We start from the raw sequence: 21,754 nt of genomic DNA, 5'->3' as shown, positions 1-21,754 counted from the left end.
AAAAAAAAAAAAAAAAAAAAAAAAAAAAAAAAAAAAAAAAAAAAAAAACATAGCATATTTAACTATTTTTCTCCACCTAATTATTGTCGAAATTAAAAAAAATCGTAAATAAAAAACATTTTATTCCCTAAACTTTAAGGGTTATATTACTTAAAATATAGAATTAATAATTAGATTAATTAAATTCTTAACTTTTCATAAATATTCTCGAGATATTTAATTTTTCACATTTGTATAAAATTATTTAAATATATAAATTAACGTAATATTAGAAAAAAAAAATAAATAATAGTGAATTTTCATTGAATTCTTATTGTTTTTTTTTTTAATTTTATTTTCTCCACATATTTAGGGAGATTTCTTCTTAAATTACTAAATTTATTTAAGTAATTTTTTCCTAACTTAAATAAATGTGAGTGGTTTTCATAACTTACTTTTTAGTTTTTTTTTTTTTTTTAAAAAAAAACACTAAATTAAAATTGGTCAACAAAAAGTATTTTTTTAATTATTAAAAAACAACAAAAACATGTCTTAAAATAAATAAAGTCATAAAGAACAACTCATCTTTATGTCTCGTGGCAGTCCCCAAATTGACAATTGTATTTAATAATCTAAATAATGAGTAGCTTTCAGATAGTGATTAAATGCTGAAGCTAAGATAGTCATGAGTAGCTTTTAGACGCACTAGCGCACACTCATGTTATCGTAATCAACTGATAAGAAAGGAACGCAAATAACATCGTGATGTACACGTCTATACATGACTTTTCGTTAGTCATCGGCTACGTGAGCTTGTGCTAGCCCATAATCAGACCTAGCAGGTACGTAATCCAGCCCACCTAGTGATTCTACGAGCACGTGCACGGACAATATATATAGAAGTACTATGCATCCAACCATACCTAGAAGCGAAAAGTAAAATTCAAGGCTAGACATGAATTCAGGTCTCAAAGGTCTTTTTGTATTTTTTATTTCATAAGTTTAGGACTGTCGTTTTTTATTTTATACACTCATTATTTTCCTAATAAAGAGAAGAGACCTCTATTCAATAGACGACTTATATTGTGGAAACTATAATATTCATTTATACCGTTTTTCCACGTTGAATAATCTTTTCTGATGTTTTTAGAACGACATGTTAAGTTATTTGATTCATGATTTTTATGACAGATCTAATTTGAATTTAGATTTACACTGTTGGAATTCATGTTCTAATACGATTTCATGAATTCCATTGAATTATTTTTAAAAAATTACGAGATTATATTAAAAATAAATTCGTTACACATTATTTATAACTATTTTTTAATTTGAAAAAGTGACCTTTCAAACTTATGAAAATGAAATAAAATCCAAAAAGTAATCTCAAATAAATGGAATGCCACTTTAACTTTTATTAATTTGATATATTTTACGATTCTCTATCAAATTTTAAATTATATAAAATAAATTTTTTAATTTTTAAAAATTCTAATATATTATTAAGGTTATATTTAATAATATAAAGTATACTGAGTATATATTTATAAATATATAAATTATATATTCATAAATGATTAAATTTATCGAGTATATACTGTTATTACGAACTATCCCATTTTGATCAATAATATAATAAAAACATGATAAAAAAAAAAAACGGGATTTGAAAAAGTAGAAACCACTTTTGCAACTTTTGAGTGTCGAAATTATTATCGGCCTCTTTTAAATAATCGGGATTTTAAATAGATGATTAAATTTATTAATTGGCAGTCCAATCATGAGAAGGATTCCATTTAATAATCTAATTAATTGATAAATAAAGTTATAGAACAACACGAAAGGCACCCCGCTAAGCTAGGCTCCTCGTTTGATTAGAAGAGGAAGTTCGATCAGGTGGACCCAAGCGGCTGCCTAAATAAGTTACTAGATACTAGATATTGCAACGACATTGTTAAGGCACTGGGAAATCAACCCAAGGGAAAGTTCTGATACTAAATGATAAGGAATCACTACAAGTGATTCTAAACGACTTATAATTGCTCCTTTTACTATATTTTTCATTTCCGAGTCGATAACATATTTTGAATAATATTAAATAAATAAACAAAAAAAATTATTATTAAGTTTTAAAAAACCATTATAATAAATTAATAAATAAATAAAATAAAAACAATTATTCTACATTTCTCTAGACTAACGTCACTTTTTTCAATAATCTCTCCTTAACTCACCTCACAATTTCGGTAGAAAGGTCCGATTTTCTTTTCTTTTATCCAATTATTTAGCTTTATTCAGCAATTTGTTGGTTAGAAACATATCATTACGTGAACGTATCTTAGTCATATCATCATAGGAACATATTCTAACGTTATCGTTCTATCAATGTATCACAAACCTATCATTTTCTACCCATATCCTAACTATATTCTTTCATAAATCTCTCATATCCATAGCACTCTGATATGTAACCTAACTTTGACATTTCATGAACGTATCTTACTCCTATTGTTACATTTCGTTTTGTGCATCTTTCTCATATCCTATCTTAAACATATCCTTGAACACATCCTACTGTAATTATTATCATACAATTCACATATTATAATATATACATGACATATAAAAAGCATATCGATCCACAGACAATTCACACATATCAATATATATGACACGTGCAGAACCACGAAGTACATGTCAATATCAAATATAACCATGCTAATAGTATGATAAGCTAGGGAACGATATGACTACGAAGTGTTTACGATATGACATGTTTATGATACGATATATTGTGATGTGATATGTTATGTTTAGATTGTTTTATGTGACCATTGAAGTATTTGTTGTATGAATTGCACGTTATGAAATGACAGGTTAAAAGCATGAAGTGTTATGTTATGTTTTCTAAATTGTATGTATACAACATGTTCTTAATGACATGATATCATGATAAATGAAATGAAATATAATCCCGTAAGAATTATACATGATATGTGAACTGAAAAATGAGAAAAGATTGATATGAATGTAAGACGATAGTAGGGCTATATTTAATAAGGTCAAAAAATGAAAAGAAATTGGGACCTCATGCATTATTTGTGCTCATGCACTGGGATACCCTTATTTTATCACGATGGGCAGGGGTACGATCATTTTGTTTTACATTATGTTGTCGTGGCGGATACTGGTTCTAATGGGTGTGTGTAGAGTATATGATGTACATCCAAGTTACCTGTTAGGACAGTACCATAGGAAAATAGATTGAAAGGATAGGTCATTGCATTCAAATCATTTTGTTTTACATAATGTTGTCATGGTGGTTACTAGTTCTAACGGGTATGTAGAGTATATGATATACATCCAAGTTACCCGTTAGAATAGTTCCGTAGAAAAATAGATATACATCCAAGTTACCTGTTAGGACATCACCGTAGAAAAATAGATTGAAAGGATAGGTCATTGCATTCGGGATCTCCACAATGGGGTCATTAGGTCATTACTGAGTATTTATTTACATTTAACCCCAAAGTGGGGTCATAAATGAAGTCTTAGTGACAAAGACATTATCTATTATTGGCCATCGTACTTGGATATTTTTCAATTAGTGTTCTTACAGTTGCTCATTTTTTTGTTAGATGAACACGACTCTCTACAATGATATGATATTGTCCACTTTGAGTATAAGCTCTTATGATTTTGCTTTGGACTTCTCCAAAAAGCCTCGTAACAATGGAGATAACATTCCTTGATTATAAACTCAGGACCATTCCCTAAATTAGCTCAGGTGAGACTTTCATCCAAGATTTCTATTATTGACCACGGTTTATATTTCTTTATATAAGCAAAAATAAATGTTTTCTTTATCCTTTCATTTTGGATTATCACGCAATATTTATTAAAAGAAAAATATTATGGTATATATCACCAACCTAATTTGGATCTCTATTATTATTATTATTATTAATATTATTATATTACTTTTCAAAAAAGAAATTGACTTTCTTTCCTTCACTAGATAATCACATCTATTAAATTTAATTAATTCTTTACTTTATATACAAACTATTTAAAAAAAGAAATTGACTTTCTTTCCTTCACTAGATAATCACATCTATTAAATTTAATTAATTCTTTACTTTATATACAAACTATTTAATAATATTTATTGAAATATATATAATTTTTGTTCGTATTAATTAATTAATAGGAAGATTAGATATTTTAAGTCAATTAATTATTAATTATATTCTTCCCAGGATTAGACTGCCACGTGGTGAATTACTTGCCTTTATTAATGGTCGCAACCTCATCATCTGATTGCGATGTGGGAAGAAATATTAAATAATAAAATAATAATAGGATTGTTGTTTACGACTTTTATTTATTTTGGGTCACGTTGTTATCTTTCTGGATAATATAAAATAATAATCATTAAAAAAAAACCACCGCCGCATCCATACATCACATGTTCACATAGCCAGATACGCATACATACATCACATGTTGGCTCTGGAAAAAAAATTAAATCAATAAATCTGTTAGATGATGAAAGTTCCACATCCGCTAATTTAAGGAATGATCATGAGTTTATAAGTGAGGAATACTAACTCCATTGATATAAGGTCTTTTGGGGAAATCCAAAGCAAAGCCACGAGAACTTATGCTCAAAGTGGACAATATCATATTATTGTTCGTCTAACATGGAATCAGAGTCATGCCCTAAACTTAGCCGTGCCAATAGATAAGGACTCCAAAAGAAGGCTTGCTTTTTGGGGAAGCCTAAGCCTATGCTCAAAGTGGAAACTTAGTCGTGCCAATAGATTGACAAATCCTTGAATGTCGAACAAGGACTCCAAAAGAAGGCTTGCTTTTTGGGGAAGCCTAAGCCTATGCTCAAAATAGACAGTATCATACCATTGTGGAGAGTCGTGTTTGTCTAATAAAATCAATAAAAAATATATATATATATATACAGTATCGAATGTCGAACAAGGACTCCAAAAGGAGGCTTGCTTTTTGGGGAAGCCTAAGCCTATACTCAAAGTGGATAGTATCATACCATTGTGGAGAGTCGTTTTTGTCTAATAAAATTAATAAAATATATATATATATATATATTTGTCTAAATCAATAAATAAAAAGGAAAAAGATATATGGTAAGAAAATAAAATTGGAGTTTATTATATTTCCAACAAATGGACAGCTGACACGCACGAAGCTAGAAACGTGTGGATGAGTCCATGCGTCGAATGGTATTCAAATAAATTAATTTTCAAAATTTAGAAATTAAAAGGATATGCTTTGGAACTACAAAAGTAAAACAGATATGAATTTGAAGAAAAAAACAGTATTTTAGTCAAAAATAAAAATAAAAATAAAAATAAAAATAAAAATAAAAATTACAGATACATCCCCCCTGGACGTATTTGGAATAAAATCTTGGGTTAGAATTTAATAATTACTTTATATATTAAAAAAAACTCAAAATATTTTGTATTAACAAATAGATATTCACATTTTTATTTAAATTTAAAATTGGACTGCTTTTAGTTTTTGCCTTTTTTTAGGAAGCATTTATATCCTTTTAGGTTAATTGTTTAATTTAAAAAAGAAAAAAATGATATTTAAATGGAATAAAAAGAAATGTAATATCAAGATTATGTAGCTTGCTTTCTTAGAAACCTATTTGATAATAATTTTAGATTAATTATTATATGATATTTCCTTAAAATAAAAATGTTACTATATTCATATAACATTTCATAATAGATTATTAAATTCACTGTTTAATATTATTCTTAACTATTTTTTAATAATAATATTTAAATAAAGAAAGAAAGAAAACACATATGGTACGGAACCTGTGAAAAGCGCTCCTTATTTATAGTGTCAGTTGTGAAGTCTGTGAAATTGCTATTTTATTTGCTACCCATATTTTTCTGTGGTAAGAAAGCGATCGATTCTTCAAGGGAAGGAGCTATGGCGGATGAAGCAAGGAACGGGAATGCCCACGCTTGTTGCCGCCATGGACCGGGCTACGCCACTCCTCTCGATGCCATGTCCGGTCCTCGAGAGACTTTGATATACGTCACCGCCGTTTACACCGGTAACGTTCATTACCACCACCGGAGTATCTTCATCTTTTTTTTTTAAATTTAGTTTATCAACAGTTTGATGGAGCTTTGAGAGTGTGTTTCGCCGATTTTGTAGCTTGATTTTGTTTCTTGATGTGTTTATGCAAAATGAGTTAGTTAGAGCTGATTCTGGATGAACTGCTTGAAGTCTGTTTGAGAAATTGTTTGAGTAGTACGAGAGGGAGAGAGATTAGAGAGATAGGAGAAATTTAGTGTTTGATTTCACTTGGATTAATGGTGGAACTATTTTGGATGCTTGTTCTGAATTGTTGTTTGTAAACAGGAACTGGGAGAAACAAGCCTGACTATCTGGCTACGGTGGATGTTGATCCTAATTCTCCTAATTACTCGAAAGTTATCCATCGATTACCTGCACCGTATCTTGGGGATGAATTGCATCATTCTGGGTGGAACTCTTGTAGCTCTTGTCATGGAGATCCTTCTGCAGATCGCCGCTATTTGATCCTTCCGTCGCTTGTGTAAGATTATCGAAGTTTTCTTTTCAACTTTAAAACGGTTTCTCCTTTTCTTTACAGACAATTTCTAGAATTTTTGAGACTGTCAAGTGTTTTTAACGAACAAAGAGATTCTAAACTGCTTTATCGCGTGAGTGCATGTGAACTCAATTCTGTTTTTCTCATCAAACTTCCAAGTTCACGAGTGATTCTTGGATTGGCCTGGTCTGGGATATACTAGGAATTATAAATTAAAGCGAGTGAAGAATCCAATTCTACTCTTCAACAACAGTTTAAATGTATTAGCATTTGTCTAGATGATGATTTAATTTTCAACGAAGAAATACATGATTATAATATCCAAAACAATCCTTAAACGGATGTTCAGTAACGGGGAAGTTCATGATTACAAAGATTGGCATCAATTGTTTGTGTAAACTCATTGTTGGTTCTGTTCACTTGCAGATCGGGTCGCATATATGTGATTGACACGAAATCAAATCCCAGCGCTCCATCTTTGCACAAGGTTGTTGAACCTGAAGACATCATACAGAAAACTGGATTAGCTTTCCCTCACACGTCTCACTGCCTTGCTTCTGGTGATATAATGGTGTCATGTTTGGGAGACAAAGATGGAAACGCAGCAGGAAGTGGGTTCCTTCTTCTCGATTCAGAATTTAATGTTAAGGGAAGGTACTTGATATTTTGCTTATCCACAAATAAATTGATGAGCCAATGATTTTCTTTCTTCTGTGTTTCACAATATGGTTAATCTACATGTTAATTTTTAAGTGCGGATAATGAAGATTTTAGGCATTGATGAATTCGAGGATTCCAGGCAACATATTTGATATTGGATCCACTTTGCCATTGCATTTTGGTTCAGTTTGCATAGCGTTTCTTGATCAATTTTTGCTTCACCAATTATAAACCAGGTGGGAAAAACCAGGGAATAGTCCCCTATTTGGATATGACTTTTGGTACCAACCACGGCACAAGACAATGGTTAGCTCATCATGGGGTGCTCCTTCTGCTTTCACAAAAGGTTTCAACCTTCAACATGTTGCCGATGGTCTGTACGGGAAACATCTTCATGTGTATAGTTGGCCCGATGGTGAGCTGAAACAAACATTGGATCTTGGAGACACTGGCCTTATACCCTTGGAAGTGAGTTTGTAATAACCTCTTAGATGCAGCCTCCTTTCTTACAGCTTATAACATTTTTCATTTGTCACTAATTGCTGTTGTGTGTGCCTATGTTTACACCAGACAAGATTCCTGCACGATCCTTCCAAAGATACAGGTTATGTTGGTTGTGCATTAACAAGTAATTTGGTGCGTTTTTACAAGAACCAAGACGATTCGTGGAGTCACGAGGTTTGGACAAAAATGAATTCCGGACCCATCTTTTTGCTTGTTCTACTTAGTTATATTCAAATATCTTCCAACTTCTAGACGACTCAGTTTGATGATCGTTTGGTTTTTACCTGTTCAGGTCTCCATTTCAGTAAAACCATTGAAGGTTCAAAATTGGATACTTCCTGAAATGCCAGGTCTCATTACTGATCTTCTCATCTCTCTTGATGATCGCTTTGTGTACTTTGTGAACTGGCTGCATGGAGATGTGAGACAGTATAAAATTGAGGACCCTAAAAGTCCCAAGTTAGTGGGTCAAGTGTGGGTTGGTGGACTGATTCAAAAGGGAAATCCTGTGGTAGCTGAGGCAGAAGATGGAACAACATTCCAGTTTGATGTCCCTCAAATCCAGGTCTGCATTTCTAACATCGGTCTTTATAATTTTGAATATTACGACCAAAATTCGATCCTTCGACTTACTAACTTCTTTAGTGTTTGGGAAAATGCTAAACGAGTAAACCCACGAACAAATATTGTCCTTTTTGGGCTTTTTCTTTCGAGCTTTCCCTCAAGGTTTTTAAAATGCGTTTGCTAGAGAGAGGTTTCCACACACTTGTTAAGAATGTTTTGTTTCCCTCTCCAATCGATCTGGGATCTCACAATCCACCTCCCTCGAGATCCAACGTTCTTGCTGGCACTCGTTCCTCTTTCCAATGGATGTGGGATCTCACACAAGTTTTTGAATCCGATGAAAACTGAACACAATAAAATATCAAATTTCTTCTCATTACCATGTTAGTAGAGCACATGTGGGTTTCAAAAATCAAATTAATACTCGAGTCTAAACTCGTTTTATGCCTAAACTTCTACTCTAAACTCGTTTTCTGCGCAAACTTCTACTCACTCTTAGACATGATCTGTGCCATGTCTGATTGAGATGGAAGGTGTTGTTAGTTCTTCTGATTCGTTGTGGGACATCACAAATCGACAAGTAGCTCGGTCCTTAAGACAACTAACGTTGGACGAAGCAGAGCTCACACGTAGGACACTTGACACAGACAATTTGTAAGAGTTGTTGATATCTTGTAGCTTCCTTGGAATTTCAGGGACACCGTTTGAGAGGGGGACCTCAAATGATACAATTAAGTTTGGATGGGAAACGTCTTTATGTGACAAATTCCCTTTTCAGCCCATGGGATCGTCAGTTCTATCCTGAAATGGTGCAGAAAGGTTCCCATATGCTGCAGATTGATGTTGATACACACAAAGGTGGGCTGGCTGTTAACCCGAATTTCTTCGTGGACTTCGCGACCGAGCCCGATGGGCCTTCCTTGGCCCATGAGATGAGATATCCTGGAGGTGATTGCACTTCGGACATATGGATTTAACTTGAACCCATGTCTGTTTAAGAAATTTCTCAATGACCAAAAACTTTGTGCTGGTAGTAGTGTTTCATAATATGGGCATAGTAGTGTTTCATAATATGACTGTAGCAGTCTTTCTATTAGTGATCTTAATAAAATGTTGATGATGGAGTCTATAGGCCTATTTCATATATTTTCACTTTTTACTTTTAGAACGCAAGATATTATTATTTAGTGAAGTTTTTTAGTAGACGATCGAAAGACATGAATTTGAAATCAAGGGTTTTAATAAAACGTCTTTAGCCGTGTGTTGGTAGCAAATTTAGAAATTAGATTTTAGCTACTCGGAAGTTCTCTTTAGACCGTTCACTTTATTCGAATATGCAAATATGCATTTAGTATTGAAAATGTATAAAGTTGCTTTTGAAAGCTAATGAAACTAATAAAAGTATAATCTAATAAGCTAATCATTATTATTTGTACTGTAACTAATATCTTATATTATCTTAATTATTTATTATTTGTTATGAGTACTTTTGTTAATTTATAATCATTTAATTATTTTTAGTAATTAAATGAGTTTTCAATATCACTTTTTAATTCATGTTTAGTGTAAAAGTATTTATTTTAATTCTAATAAGTTGATTATGAATACATTAACTAATACTCATTTTAAGTTAATTAATTAGGATTAGTTGTACAACAAATGCATATTATACTCCAAATATAAATTAATTAAAAGTATTATTATTATTATTATTATTATTTTTTTTACCTTTCTAAAAGTACATATTTTACGTTGCATTATTATGAAATGTCTCAAAATGTAGTATAGGGACTAAGTAATCATTAAATCTATGTCACAATTTGTTGTTCACATGTTTTCAATTCAATTGACATCCAAAATGGTTTCCTTTAAACAGGTTCAACTCATTTTTCCGTAGACATTTTATAAAATCATTCTCCCATATCATAACTCGAGGCTCGACCATGCATCAAGGTTCTCTACAAAGTTCAATTGTTACCGGATTGACTTGTTCTGATTAGAACAAGTAGTACGTCATTTTAACATAAACGAACGTTCCAAAAACGTACATGTCTCAAATTCATATAATTTAAGAGAAACAATCAAATTTTATATGGGTACCCTTTTCTAAAAAGTCGATCGCATTCTATTCCATTACAATTTCTAAACTTCCATAATAAATAATTGAGTTTATACTTTAATCAAATAATTCTCTAAAAGATCGAGAATAAATAATTAGAGAATGTGGAAGTTAAAATAAAACGTGTCGACGGTCTCCCATTGCCATAAATTAATTATGTATTGAGAAAAATACCGGTAGGATTCTAATCCAACCATATTTTTATGTGAATTAGGACCTAATGGAGAAAAATCAATATTTTTAGACACCCTATTCGCATACAAACGCTATATGAAAGGGCACACGTCAATCATGTAAGTCACCACACGGTATTCAGAAAGAAATACTTGTAGGATTCGCTTGGAATGCATGCATGCTAGTGAATTTATCTTAGGTGGTAGCTTTCCATGAATGACTTTAGGTAATTTGATTATTATGAGTACGAATGTAATATATGAAAGATTATGAGAATTATCTGAGTGTCTTAATTATGCTTTTAAGCTTTCGCTATAAATGTATATGTTTAATTCATGCGGAAAGGTGGATGAGATTTTGTGAACCCTGCGTTTCGAGAGTTTGATGGATGTTATCGCCTCGTTGAGCATGTATGTTTACTTTGTATGAATTATGTATGATGATGCTAGATGATAGTTGTGTGCACACTTAGTTAATTTTCATGACTCACTGTTATGATAAACATTTGTGGTGAGAGTGACAAGTCACTAAGTATAGACCTAACCTTTTCCTTAAGAGCTTAACTGACCACCACGATATACGAACTACCTCAGTAGTATCCTTAGGGTGCAAGTTGTCGACTGCTTCTAGTCATTTTAGCATGGAAAATGTGAGACCCACTTTGTACAGATCATTTAGTTAGATGAGATAAGGGAGGGGTAGCCCCTTCCCGATGAGGGGGACTATTGTAGACCTAGGTGGTTGCAGCTCACCCCTGAGTAAGATACCAAGTAGTCTCAAGAGCCATGCCGAGGTAGCTACTTGAAGGTAACCAGTCATACATAGTTCGACATAAGGGAACTCTTAGGGTTTAAATGAAAGGATGGAAAACCATAATAGCCCTAGTGGATAAGATCAGAACCAGATGTCCAACTGCCAATGAGAAGCTTGTGGGAATATGTTAAGCCTAAAATGGGAGGAGAGTCTGTAGCTTACCTGTTTTCTTTCATTTTTCAGGTGTCCGAAGGCCGGTCGAAGTGGAGGAACATTTGAGAGCTGTGCGGTCACAGAGGGGGTCGTTCCGTAGCATCAAATCTGTTTTTAGTCGTCTTGGAGTCTTTTGTATTCGGTTTTATATTGGTACTTTTGTAATATTTGAAACATTAAACTTCGCTCTCTTATGTTTTAATTTAATTTAATTTAATTTTTATCTTTTATTCTACCTTTCTTTTAATTCCTTTTTAAATTGTTTTCGCTTTCGTCTTTTTAATCACAGTGCTAGTTTCGAAACCTCGAGAATCGGGTTTTGACAAAAGATCTAGGTGCACCGTGAGGAGTTAACCCCGAGCGAATTGGAAACGTTATTGTGACCGAATCCACCTAGACGCCTTAGAACCTAATATATCTCCACGACACCCAAGATGTACTATGCGAGTAGACGATTTAAGAAATTGTTATTGTATGTACAATAGTGAGCACGAGGAATCACTATTGTGAGTATGATAACCTGCCTTGAGAGGTGACGAAGAACTATACAAGTAGATGATTGATGATATACTATTTTGTGCCGGATAAATTCACCTTGAGATGGGATGAGGGGCTACATAAGTAGTATATTGAAGAGTTACTATTGTGTGTGGAGATGAGGAAATGAGGGATGAGGAACTACACAAGTAGATTAGCTCGTGATAGACACCACTGTCGTGTGAGGTAAACATTCAGGGGACACTTGAACTAGACCGAACTTCTTAAGAATCATATGACAAGCCCGTGGAAACATATTGGGTTAAGGAAATGATTCTTATTATATGTTATGATTTTAAGTCATGGAGACCTCATGCATTTATGTATGTCATGTGCATTGAGATACTTCCCTATTATGTTTTAGTATAGACGAGTAACTTTGATATTTATGTTTGCCATAATATCATGTGAGTCTTTCCCTCCGTGATGTCTGGCGATGCCTTAGCACGTTTAGCCTGACAAGCCATGCCCAAGGTTACGAATACGAGTTACATGGTGGGCTAAGGTGCAAGGAAGTATCACATTGGAAAGAGCTCAAGATCGATGTTTTAAAACGATAGGTCTCATCATGTACGTGTGTGTTTCCATTACTGATTTAAGCCACTTATTGGTAAAACGTCTTTGCACGGATGGATGACGGACTTTCAACGTCTTATGGTAAATTTGGAAGCATGAAAAATCTCAATCACAGCCAACTCTGTGTTGGTAAAATTAAACGCTCATAATATATCATTTCACCTTCCCTTTCCATCGCCCAATAATCAATGCCCTTCCATTTCCTCTGTTTCTTTCCTTCGCACCCAATCAATGGCGTCGGTTCTCCATGCAGATCGTCTCCTACAAAAGCCCCTCTGCCACACAGATCCCTTTACAGCCATAGCCATATGGAGGAGAAGCCCTCCAGAACCACTTGCTCCACCGATCTCTGCTTCGCCATTTTCACTTCCTTCGCCCTAATCTGGATTTTTCTCTGTTTTGATTACTCCACTTTCCGTTCCTCCGACAATGGCGTCCTCATCGCTTCCTCTGTCTTCTCCACCAACAAATTACCCCTCCAGAATCCTTGCTCTGGCCGCTACTTGTTCATCCACAACATTCCGAGTCGATTTAATCTCGATTTGATTAGAGACTGCCAATCTCTTACCAGAGGAACCGATAAGTCCGATATGTGTCCGTATTTCCAGAACTCTGGCCTCGGGCATGAAATCGAAGATTCTCGAGGAGTTTTCTTCAACTATAGTTTGTTCAAGACGAATCAGTTTCTGTTGGAGGTCATTTTCCACAACAGAATCAAACAGTACGAATGCTTGACGAACGATTCGGCTATGGCGTCAGGTATTTATGTTCCGTTTTACGCTGGCCTCGATATCAGCCGCCACCTATGGAATCCGAATATCTCGGCTAGGGATTCTTCCGCTAGGGATTTTGTTGGTTTGATTTCTGAAAAACCTGAGTGGAAGAGGATGTTTGGGAGGGATCATTTCTTCGTTTCTGGAAGAATTTCTTGGGATTTCAGAAGGAAAACGGATGAAGGTTCTGATTGGGGGAGTACACTCAGATTCTTGCCTGAATCTCACAATATGACGATGCTCTCTATTGAAGCGAGTTCGTGGAAAAACGACTTTGCGATTCCGTATCCGACTTATTTTCATCCATCCAAACGGAGCGAAGTTGTTGAATGGCAGAATCTCGTGAGAGCTAGACGGCGCCCTCACTTATTCACCTTCGTCGGCGCTCCACGGCCGGACCTCATACACTCCATTCGAGGTATGGTAATCGAGCAATGTCGAGGTTCATCACTCTGTAAATTCATGGATTGCAGTTCCAATGGTGTTAACTGTGATGATCCTATCACCACCATGAAAGCATTTCAGAGCTCGACCTTCTGCTTGCAGCCTCCAGGAGATTCATACACCAGAAGATCAATATTCGATTCGATTTTAGGTGGATGCATTCCAGTTTTCTTCAATCCAGGTACTGCATATTCCCAATATTTATGGCATTTTCCTGAGAACCGAACATCATATTCTGTGTATATACCTGTGAGGGATGCGAGCAACTGGAGTGGGAGTATTGAGGGGAGTTTGAAAGGGATTTCGAAAGAGAGGGAATCCGCCATGAGAGAAGAGGTCATAAGAATGATTCCAAGAATAGTTTATGCAGACCCCAGATCGAGTTCGTGGGATTTTGAGGATGCATTTGATTTAGCCATTAAAGGAATTCTTGAAAGAGTTGAAGATGTTCGAAGGAAGATTAGGGAGGGGAGAGATCCTGGTGAAGGATTTGATGATCCTGATGACTTTAAGTATACATTTTCCAGTATAGACTGAGAAAAATGTTGGAGATTTGAATGAAAAACAATGGAAATGAAGATTTGGGAGTGAAAATAGGATCAAACCCGTCGATTCATTTGGGATAGTGCTCCACAAATTAAGATCTGTGTTCATATTTCCTCCAATCGCTTCATTTGTTCATATTTCCTTCAATCGCTTCATTTGTTCATATTTCCTCCAATCGCTTCATTTGTTCATGAGTTAGGTCCTTAAAATCCGAGCCTATTTTTCTTTTAACTTTTTGTCTAATAAATTTCTAGCAAATTCATTATTATTTTCTTTTTTATAATTTATGTTATCTAATAAATATGCATTTGAATTTTATGTCCAAATTAAAAAAGAAGACAAATTTAATTTGGCATTTCAATGATGGAATTCCATTCATTTTCTATGATATGTTCTAAATATATCTATTAATTTCTAATCTTAAAAGTATTCTCAATTTTCTTTAATAAGTTATTTTTAATTATGTTAATGTGTTATCAAATATGGTAGAATTTGTGAATAGAAAACTAAAAAATAAGAATTTTGAAGATAATTTATAAGCGGTTCATAGTCGGCTTTCATCTCTATATTGATATTAAGAATTTTTGAAGTTTTTTCTAAAGGTAAATTATGTTAGTGTACTTTTACAATTTCATGAATATTTTTTAAATATAATATCAATGAGAGGGTATTTTTGAACATTTAAAAAAAGTTGAAGGGTATTTTTGAAACAAAATAGTAAAGATTTAAGAGTATTATTAAATTTTTAAAAGTTTTAGGAATATTTTTGAGATAAAAATAAAAAGTTTTTATTAATTTAGAGAATAATTTAATAGATTTATGAAATTTCAATTTTTAATTCCATTATTCCTTAGATTTTAATTATATACTTAATAGTTTATTAACATTAAATATTTTAAGAAAAAACATTAAACTAACTAATTTATTAGAAATAAAATTGATTTTATGTTGAATAGAATATTAAATATTTAATTTTATATGCTCTAAGGTTTATGATTTTTTTTTTCTTTTTAAATGTCAACATGTTAGAGACAATTCAAATTGAAATGTGGAACAATTAAAAAAAAAAAAAAAAAGTAAATATTTCCCTTTGCCAAATTTATGTTAGTAGTTCCTCCCATCTCTCAGCCAAAAAAAGAGATTAGAGGTAAATTGGAAAATACTTATTAGAGAGGATTTCCATCCAAAATTGGTCGGATTAATGAAAGACTATAAATTCATAAAAATCGAGAGTCAAAACCCACATTCCATCGTCTTCCATCATCTCCTCCTTCACTGTCCATCGCATCACAATGCCCTCACATCACAGTGAGTCTACGATGCAAGATTTAGATAATCACTCCTGATAAAGTCGAAATAGAGGAGGCAAAAGTGAAGTGAAAAATGCGAAGGGAATTGAGTAAACTGAAAGAAGCTGTCGTGGCTGAGAACGGGAGAAATGAGGAGTTACGGTCTCAAATTGGATGTTTTCGAGAAGCTCCAAATGAAGTTCCATTAAGAAAAGACAAGCTTAGTTTACTCGCTTGAGACAAAGAAGGAAACACACTTAAAGCGATATGGAGTTTGATTCGCCATAAGGGTCCCATAGTATAATAGTACAAGTTTGTGGTTAGGTAGGAATATTTTGACTTATTCGTGTCGTGATAATTTAATTATTCAATTTGGGCCGGTGTCTTATCCTTCGAATTCGAAGTGTTTTTGGATCGAAGTTTAAACCCAGAAACACACTTAAAACTCTTTTGACTCTCAAAAACACTACCGCTTAACTCTCTAAAATCAAACTATTTCTTCTCTCTCGATTCCAGTCCTATCTTGCTTTCATTCAAAATGATCGAGAATTTTTGGGTATGGCTTTCTCTTCGTATATGCTTTATATGCAAGATCGACTCCAACATTTGAATTTGAATTAAGTGCTTGTTGATTGTGATTTTTTATAATATTATAGAGGCATCTAGAAATCACACGTTTTTTGTATTGTTTATTATTTTATATGGAATGAGATTGTAAAATCCCACTTTGGATGGGATGAGAACAAAACATTCATTATAAGTATATGAAAACTTCTCTCTAGAAGAACTTGAAAGCGATATGTAGCGAAGCAAGGTGGACAATATCTACTTGTAGTGGACTTGGACTATTACAAATGATATCAACCCTAGCACAGATATTGGACCTTAAGAGAACGTGGGTTAGAGAACATGCTGCCTCTACTTGTCACTACAGAGTTGACGTTAGCATTTGTCATCATAGTGCTTCGCCCGGATATGTCGTATACGATCCTTGAATCCTTGAAGATATTAAGAATCCGATCAGGAAAAGGAAAATCGGAAGACGACCCACCTAGGTGCGTGGAGCACAGGCGCTTTCTTCGTGGCAGGTAAAATGGAGAATGATCGATGAGCTGTGGCGCTGTGAGAAAGGCGACACCTCCATCTTAACGTTTTGCCTGCTCCCTGACATCACTCCGGCAACTCCCTCACCCGAAGGATCACTCGAAAGTCGAATCCATTCCTACAAGATCTCTCTCTCTCTCTCTGTATTTACGGATAGTTGTCGGCGGCGGAGGTGATTCGCGATGCTGCGAAGGTTTTCGATGCGACGGCGGCAACAGAGTTGGTGAAGGAGCTGAGAGGCACTTTTGCCTCCGGCAGGACGCGGAGCTATGAGTGGAGAGTATTGCAGCTTGAGAGCATCTTGAAGCTTAGCGCTGACCATGAGGAAGAGATCAGCGATGCGATTCACTCAGACCTCTCCAAGCCTGCGTTGGAATCCATCATTCATGAGGTCTTCGTTCTTGAACTTAATTTCTTCATGTTGTTTTTCGATAATCATCCCGAGAAATTCGGTGAGAGGAAATGGTCGACAGAAGGTTGTTAGAAGAAAAATGCTTAAAATGAAAGAGAGAAGGATGAAATTTTGAGGTTTTCAAAATCAGGTGGTTACATATACTGAACAGATTTCCTATTTAAATATAAATTATCCTAGAAATGGCGGGAGAGTGGCCAACTAAATCTGTGTCATTCCCTACAAAATTTCCGTCTAAAACTTTGGTGATCCATTCGACGTGTTTTGTCAAATGGTCAAACGGAGTTTTCTGAAATCGTGTGAACTTAAATTAGGAACAACTGAAAAAACCCAAGTTTTATCTAACAATCCCTCCGAAAACCTGTGGTATATCTACCTTATTATTTGAACTCCGATCTTTGAGCGTAGTTCTTCAAATTTCACCCGCGCCAGGGACTTGGTGAAGATGTCTCCAAGTTGTTCCTCTGTTCGGATGTAATCAATCTTGATGAGCCCTCGATCTGCACATTCTCGAATGTAGTGGAATCTAATTTCTATGTGCTTGCTCCGTTCGTGCAAAATTGGATTTTTGATCAGGGAGATCGTAGCATTGTTGTCTACGTATAGTATTGGTGGATCACTTTCTCTCCCGATGAGTTCTTCCATCAGTGGCGCAAGCCAGATCCCTTGTGTTGCTGCCATCGAAGCGGCGATGTATTCTGCTTCGCAAGAAGACAAAGCAACTACCTTCTGTTTTGTTGATTGCCAGCAGATTGCGCCGCCTGAGAGAAAGTAGATCATTCCGCTAGTGCTCTTACGATCATCAACGTCACCGGCCATGTCACTATCACTGTAGCCGACCAGCTTGAGTTTCTCCTTTCTGCTCCCTGCGCAGTATCTTACACCCCAGCCTCTGGTTCCGGCTACATAGCGCAGGATGCGCTTGACAGCCACTAGATGCTCCTCCCTAGGTGCTTCCATAAACCGGCTCACATATCCAACAGAATAAGCAAGATCAGGACGAGAGTTTACCAGATAGCACAGACTCCCGACAATGCTGCGGTAATTGGTGGAGTCGACTGTCGTCGTAGTGCCGACCTTCCTTAGTTGGAGTCGGGCCTCCATTGGCGTCCTTGTAGGATTACTGTCCACAAGCCCAGTTGTGTCCAGCAGCTTCTTCGCATATGCACTTTGGCAGATGGAGATGCCGGTAGAATTCTGTTGCACTTCGATGCCGAGATAGTAGCTGAGCACGCCGAGATCGCTCATCTCGAAGTTTTTCGACATCTCCTTCTTGAACCTTACGAGGACTTCCACGTCACCTCCAGTGATTATGAGGTCGTCGACGTACACTCCCACAATCAGTCGCTTCTTGCCATGGCCGTGCGTGTACATGCCATGCTCAGAGGCGCAACGTTTGAATTTCAATGACAGTAAGGTACTGTCGAGCTTCGCGTTCCAGGCTCTTGGAGCTTGTCGAAGCCCATAGAGTGCCTTGTGCAGGCGCAGTACTTTATTGGGGTTGTCGTTGTCTAGGAAGCCAGGTGGTTGTCGGACATAGACGGTCTCTTTCAGCTCTCCGTTAAGGAAAGCAGACTTTACGTCCATATGGTGAACCTCCCAAGAGTAATGTGCCGCAATTGCCAGCAAGAAACGAACGGATTCTAACCTTGCCACTGGCGCAAATACCTCTTCGAAGTCCACTCCTTGCTTTTGGACGTAGCCCTTCGCCACCAGACGGGCCTTGTGTTTTACAACTTCTCCTTTTTCGTTGCGCTTCAGTTTGAAGACCCATTTGAGCCCTATGGCTTGGTGTCCCGGGGGCATATCCTCCAGACTCCACGTCTGGTTCTCGGTGATGGATGTCATCTCCTCCTGTATTGCCTTCAGCCAGCACGGGTTCTTTTCTACTTCGGCGAAGGTGTTCGGTTCATCTGACTGATGGCATGTAGTTCGGCCACTTCTTCGAGCTCGTGCGCTGCCAGTCCAGGTGGTTCACCTCCTCCTACTAGGTTGTCCATCCTTCGGTACCTGGCCTCCAGATCAGTATCGTGATCGACATCCAGCGTCGAATCCACAGTCCGTGGAGTTGCGAATTCCACTGGTTCAGGGGTTGCACCTGCTGGCGGCGGTGACGGCTGCTGATGCTGGGCTCCTCCTTCTTCCGGCTCGGTGATGAGGTACTTCAAAAGTACTCCACAAAAAGTGTTACCCTTTAGGTATATAATACACAACTGACATACTTAACACAAATCAGACATACAATTTTATAAATCTCATATTACTCTCTTACTTTTATTTTCTTTACCGATATTATATTCTACAAATAATAATTACTCCTTCAATAAATCATACACTTTTGAGTAGTACTAACAAAAGTACTCTTTCTCTTTCTCTACTATCAAATAATCTTGTGATCCTGTTTCACGGGGAAGTGGCGCATTAGTTTATCACAACTAATACTAATGAAATCATCCCATGATAGATACTACGTTCATATGATAGAGAGCGGGACATTGACTCTATTTACGCCGTTCTCCAGAAAAGGTAATTTGGACCATAGTTCTTTTACTCTGATTATATTCTGGAGGAGACTGGATCACTACATGGTTGAGACACCTGCACAAAATTGAACAGGCGCTATAATTCTTGCCGGAAGAGTTATATTGTCTTTACCAAGGATGAGAATGAGAAGATAAAAGGGTGATCTTCCACCCACATAATCCGTTGGAGTGGGCTACAGGAGGTCTGAGTCTTCGTCTTGACCGTCGGATAACTCATGATCTAGGGTTAAATCCCAATGACAGATTCTCGCTTTAGGATAGGTGGTTTATAGACAAAGTACTCTCATTTGGAGTGGTGGTGTATCGGGAATACTTTAGCAGGTAGCGTATCCTCTTTTTGGAGTGGTGGCTAATCCTCTTTTGGAGTGGGACAGAATTACGCAATTTCTGTATAATACTGCAATGCTAATTACCCACATGACTTATGAGGATTCACTCCCTCAATTCTGTTACCCTTCGAATCGACTTTTTGGAGCCATTTCAGTATAATAAAGCCTATTACCCACATGGCTTATGAGGATTCACTCCTTCTTCCACAATGTGTAGACCACAATGTGTAGAAGAGGAAAATAATATTTAATTTTATATATACTTCACAGTACTTTATCGAAACTTGCCGAGGTGAACTCTCCGCCTCGGTATATGCACAACACTCGCATCTTCTTCTTACATTCGGCCTCCGCTCGCGCTTTAATGCACTTAACCGCCTCTGCCGCCTCACTTTTTGCTTGCAGCAGGGTCTTGGGTCTTGGCCGTACCTTGCGTGCCACCTTCAAGATACCTCTTCAGTCTTGGCCGAGAGACTGACGGGTTGTTCTATCTCTAACTCCAGGATGTAAAGACGGTTTGTCGTGTGCCTTGCCTGCATGAGCAACCGTCGTTGATTATCGCAGACTTTGAGTAGTCCGCGCTCGATGGAAATGAAGCAGCATGTCTCATCGAGTTGACCCAGGCTCACAAAGTAGCCTTACAATGGAGACATCGCCGAATTTCACCGTCCCGTATATCCCCGAATCGAGCTCAGAGAACGCAGATCTAGCCCCGGTCTAGGATCTCTTGCCCCTGTGTCTAGGATCCATCACCGGTGCTTGTGTTGCTCGTCGTCTCGCACGCCGATCCGAGCGAACACTTGCTCCTCCTCTAGTTGCTCCAGTAGTTCGGAGCATATCGGCCTGCCATTGGTCGACTCCTTCTTTTGATTCCCATCTTTCCCGTACCTTGCGCCCGTGGGACATCCATGGCTGAGGTGATCAGGGTCAACCTATAGCATCTCTAGGGGCACAGATCGTAATATGGCGCGCTCCAGCAGTTCCTGCCCAGGTGCCATCTCTTCCCACAGTTCAGAGCATCTCTTCTCACGGTACTCCATCGTTTCTCCTTCCTCTGGCTCCTTGCGCCTGTAGGTTGACGCGCATCAACAAGATCCATTCGTTATAGTCGGACTTTACCTGCCCGAGATGGGCCCCACGATGTGTGTGTTTTTACACCACTTTGCATTTTCTTCTACTCAAACCTGAGACTTATGTGTTTGTTAGGTCGACGCTCTAACCACTAGAACTATTCAACTTGTTTGTTGATAGGTTGGCTCCTCTGCAATAATATACACCGATGGCTTAAAAGAGAGAATGATAAAATTTTGAACAGATTTCCTATTTAAATATAAATTATCCGCCGGTGGCCAAGTAAATCTGTGCCACTCCCTACAAAATTTCCGTCTAAGACTTTGGTGATTCATTCGACGTTTTGTCAAATGGTCAAACGAGTTTTCTACAATCGTGTGAACCTAAATTAAGAACAATAAAAAAAAACTCAGGTTTTATCTAACACTTCACTGTTTTGATGTTATGTCAGTTCTAGTGTTTGACCTAATTCTTGTATTCGATTTTGATCCATTAAAGAAATTTGCTCGTTATTGATAATATTAGAAGTGTAG

The 21,754-nt window shown here is 36.4% G+C and overlaps 2 protein-coding genes across 2 annotated transcripts; both read left to right on the top strand.

The window, feature by feature from the left end:
• Positions 1–5,880: 5,880 nt before the first annotated feature.
• Positions 5,881–9,475, top strand: LOC111499255 (selenium-binding protein 1-like). Its single transcript, XM_023150800.1, has 7 exons — positions 5,881–6,088; positions 6,400–6,595; positions 7,037–7,264; positions 7,507–7,738; positions 7,841–7,948; positions 8,067–8,339; positions 9,034–9,475. Exons 1-7 carry the CDS (start codon positions 5,962–5,964, stop codon positions 9,313–9,315), a joined length of 1,446 nt encoding a protein of 481 aa, XP_023006568.1. The 5' UTR covers positions 5,881–5,961; the 3' UTR covers positions 9,316–9,475.
• Positions 9,476–12,799: 3,324 nt separating this feature from the next.
• On the top strand, positions 12,800–14,585 carry LOC111499250 (probable xyloglucan galactosyltransferase GT14). Its single transcript, XM_023150795.1, has one exon. The coding sequence runs from the start codon at positions 12,899–12,901 to the stop codon at positions 14,462–14,464; it is 1,566 nt and encodes a 521-aa protein (XP_023006563.1). The 5' UTR covers positions 12,800–12,898; the 3' UTR covers positions 14,465–14,585.
• Positions 14,586–21,754: the final 7,169 nt, after the last annotated feature.

This window comes from Cucurbita maxima, unplaced genomic scaffold, assembly GCF_002738345.1.
Source record: "Cucurbita maxima cultivar Rimu unplaced genomic scaffold, Cmax_1.0 Cma_Scf00026, whole genome shotgun sequence".
Taxonomy (NCBI): Eukaryota; Viridiplantae; Streptophyta; class Magnoliopsida; order Cucurbitales; family Cucurbitaceae; genus Cucurbita; species Cucurbita maxima.
Note: the sequence above shows the minus strand (reverse complement) of the source record. Positions and strands in the feature narration are given on the sequence as shown.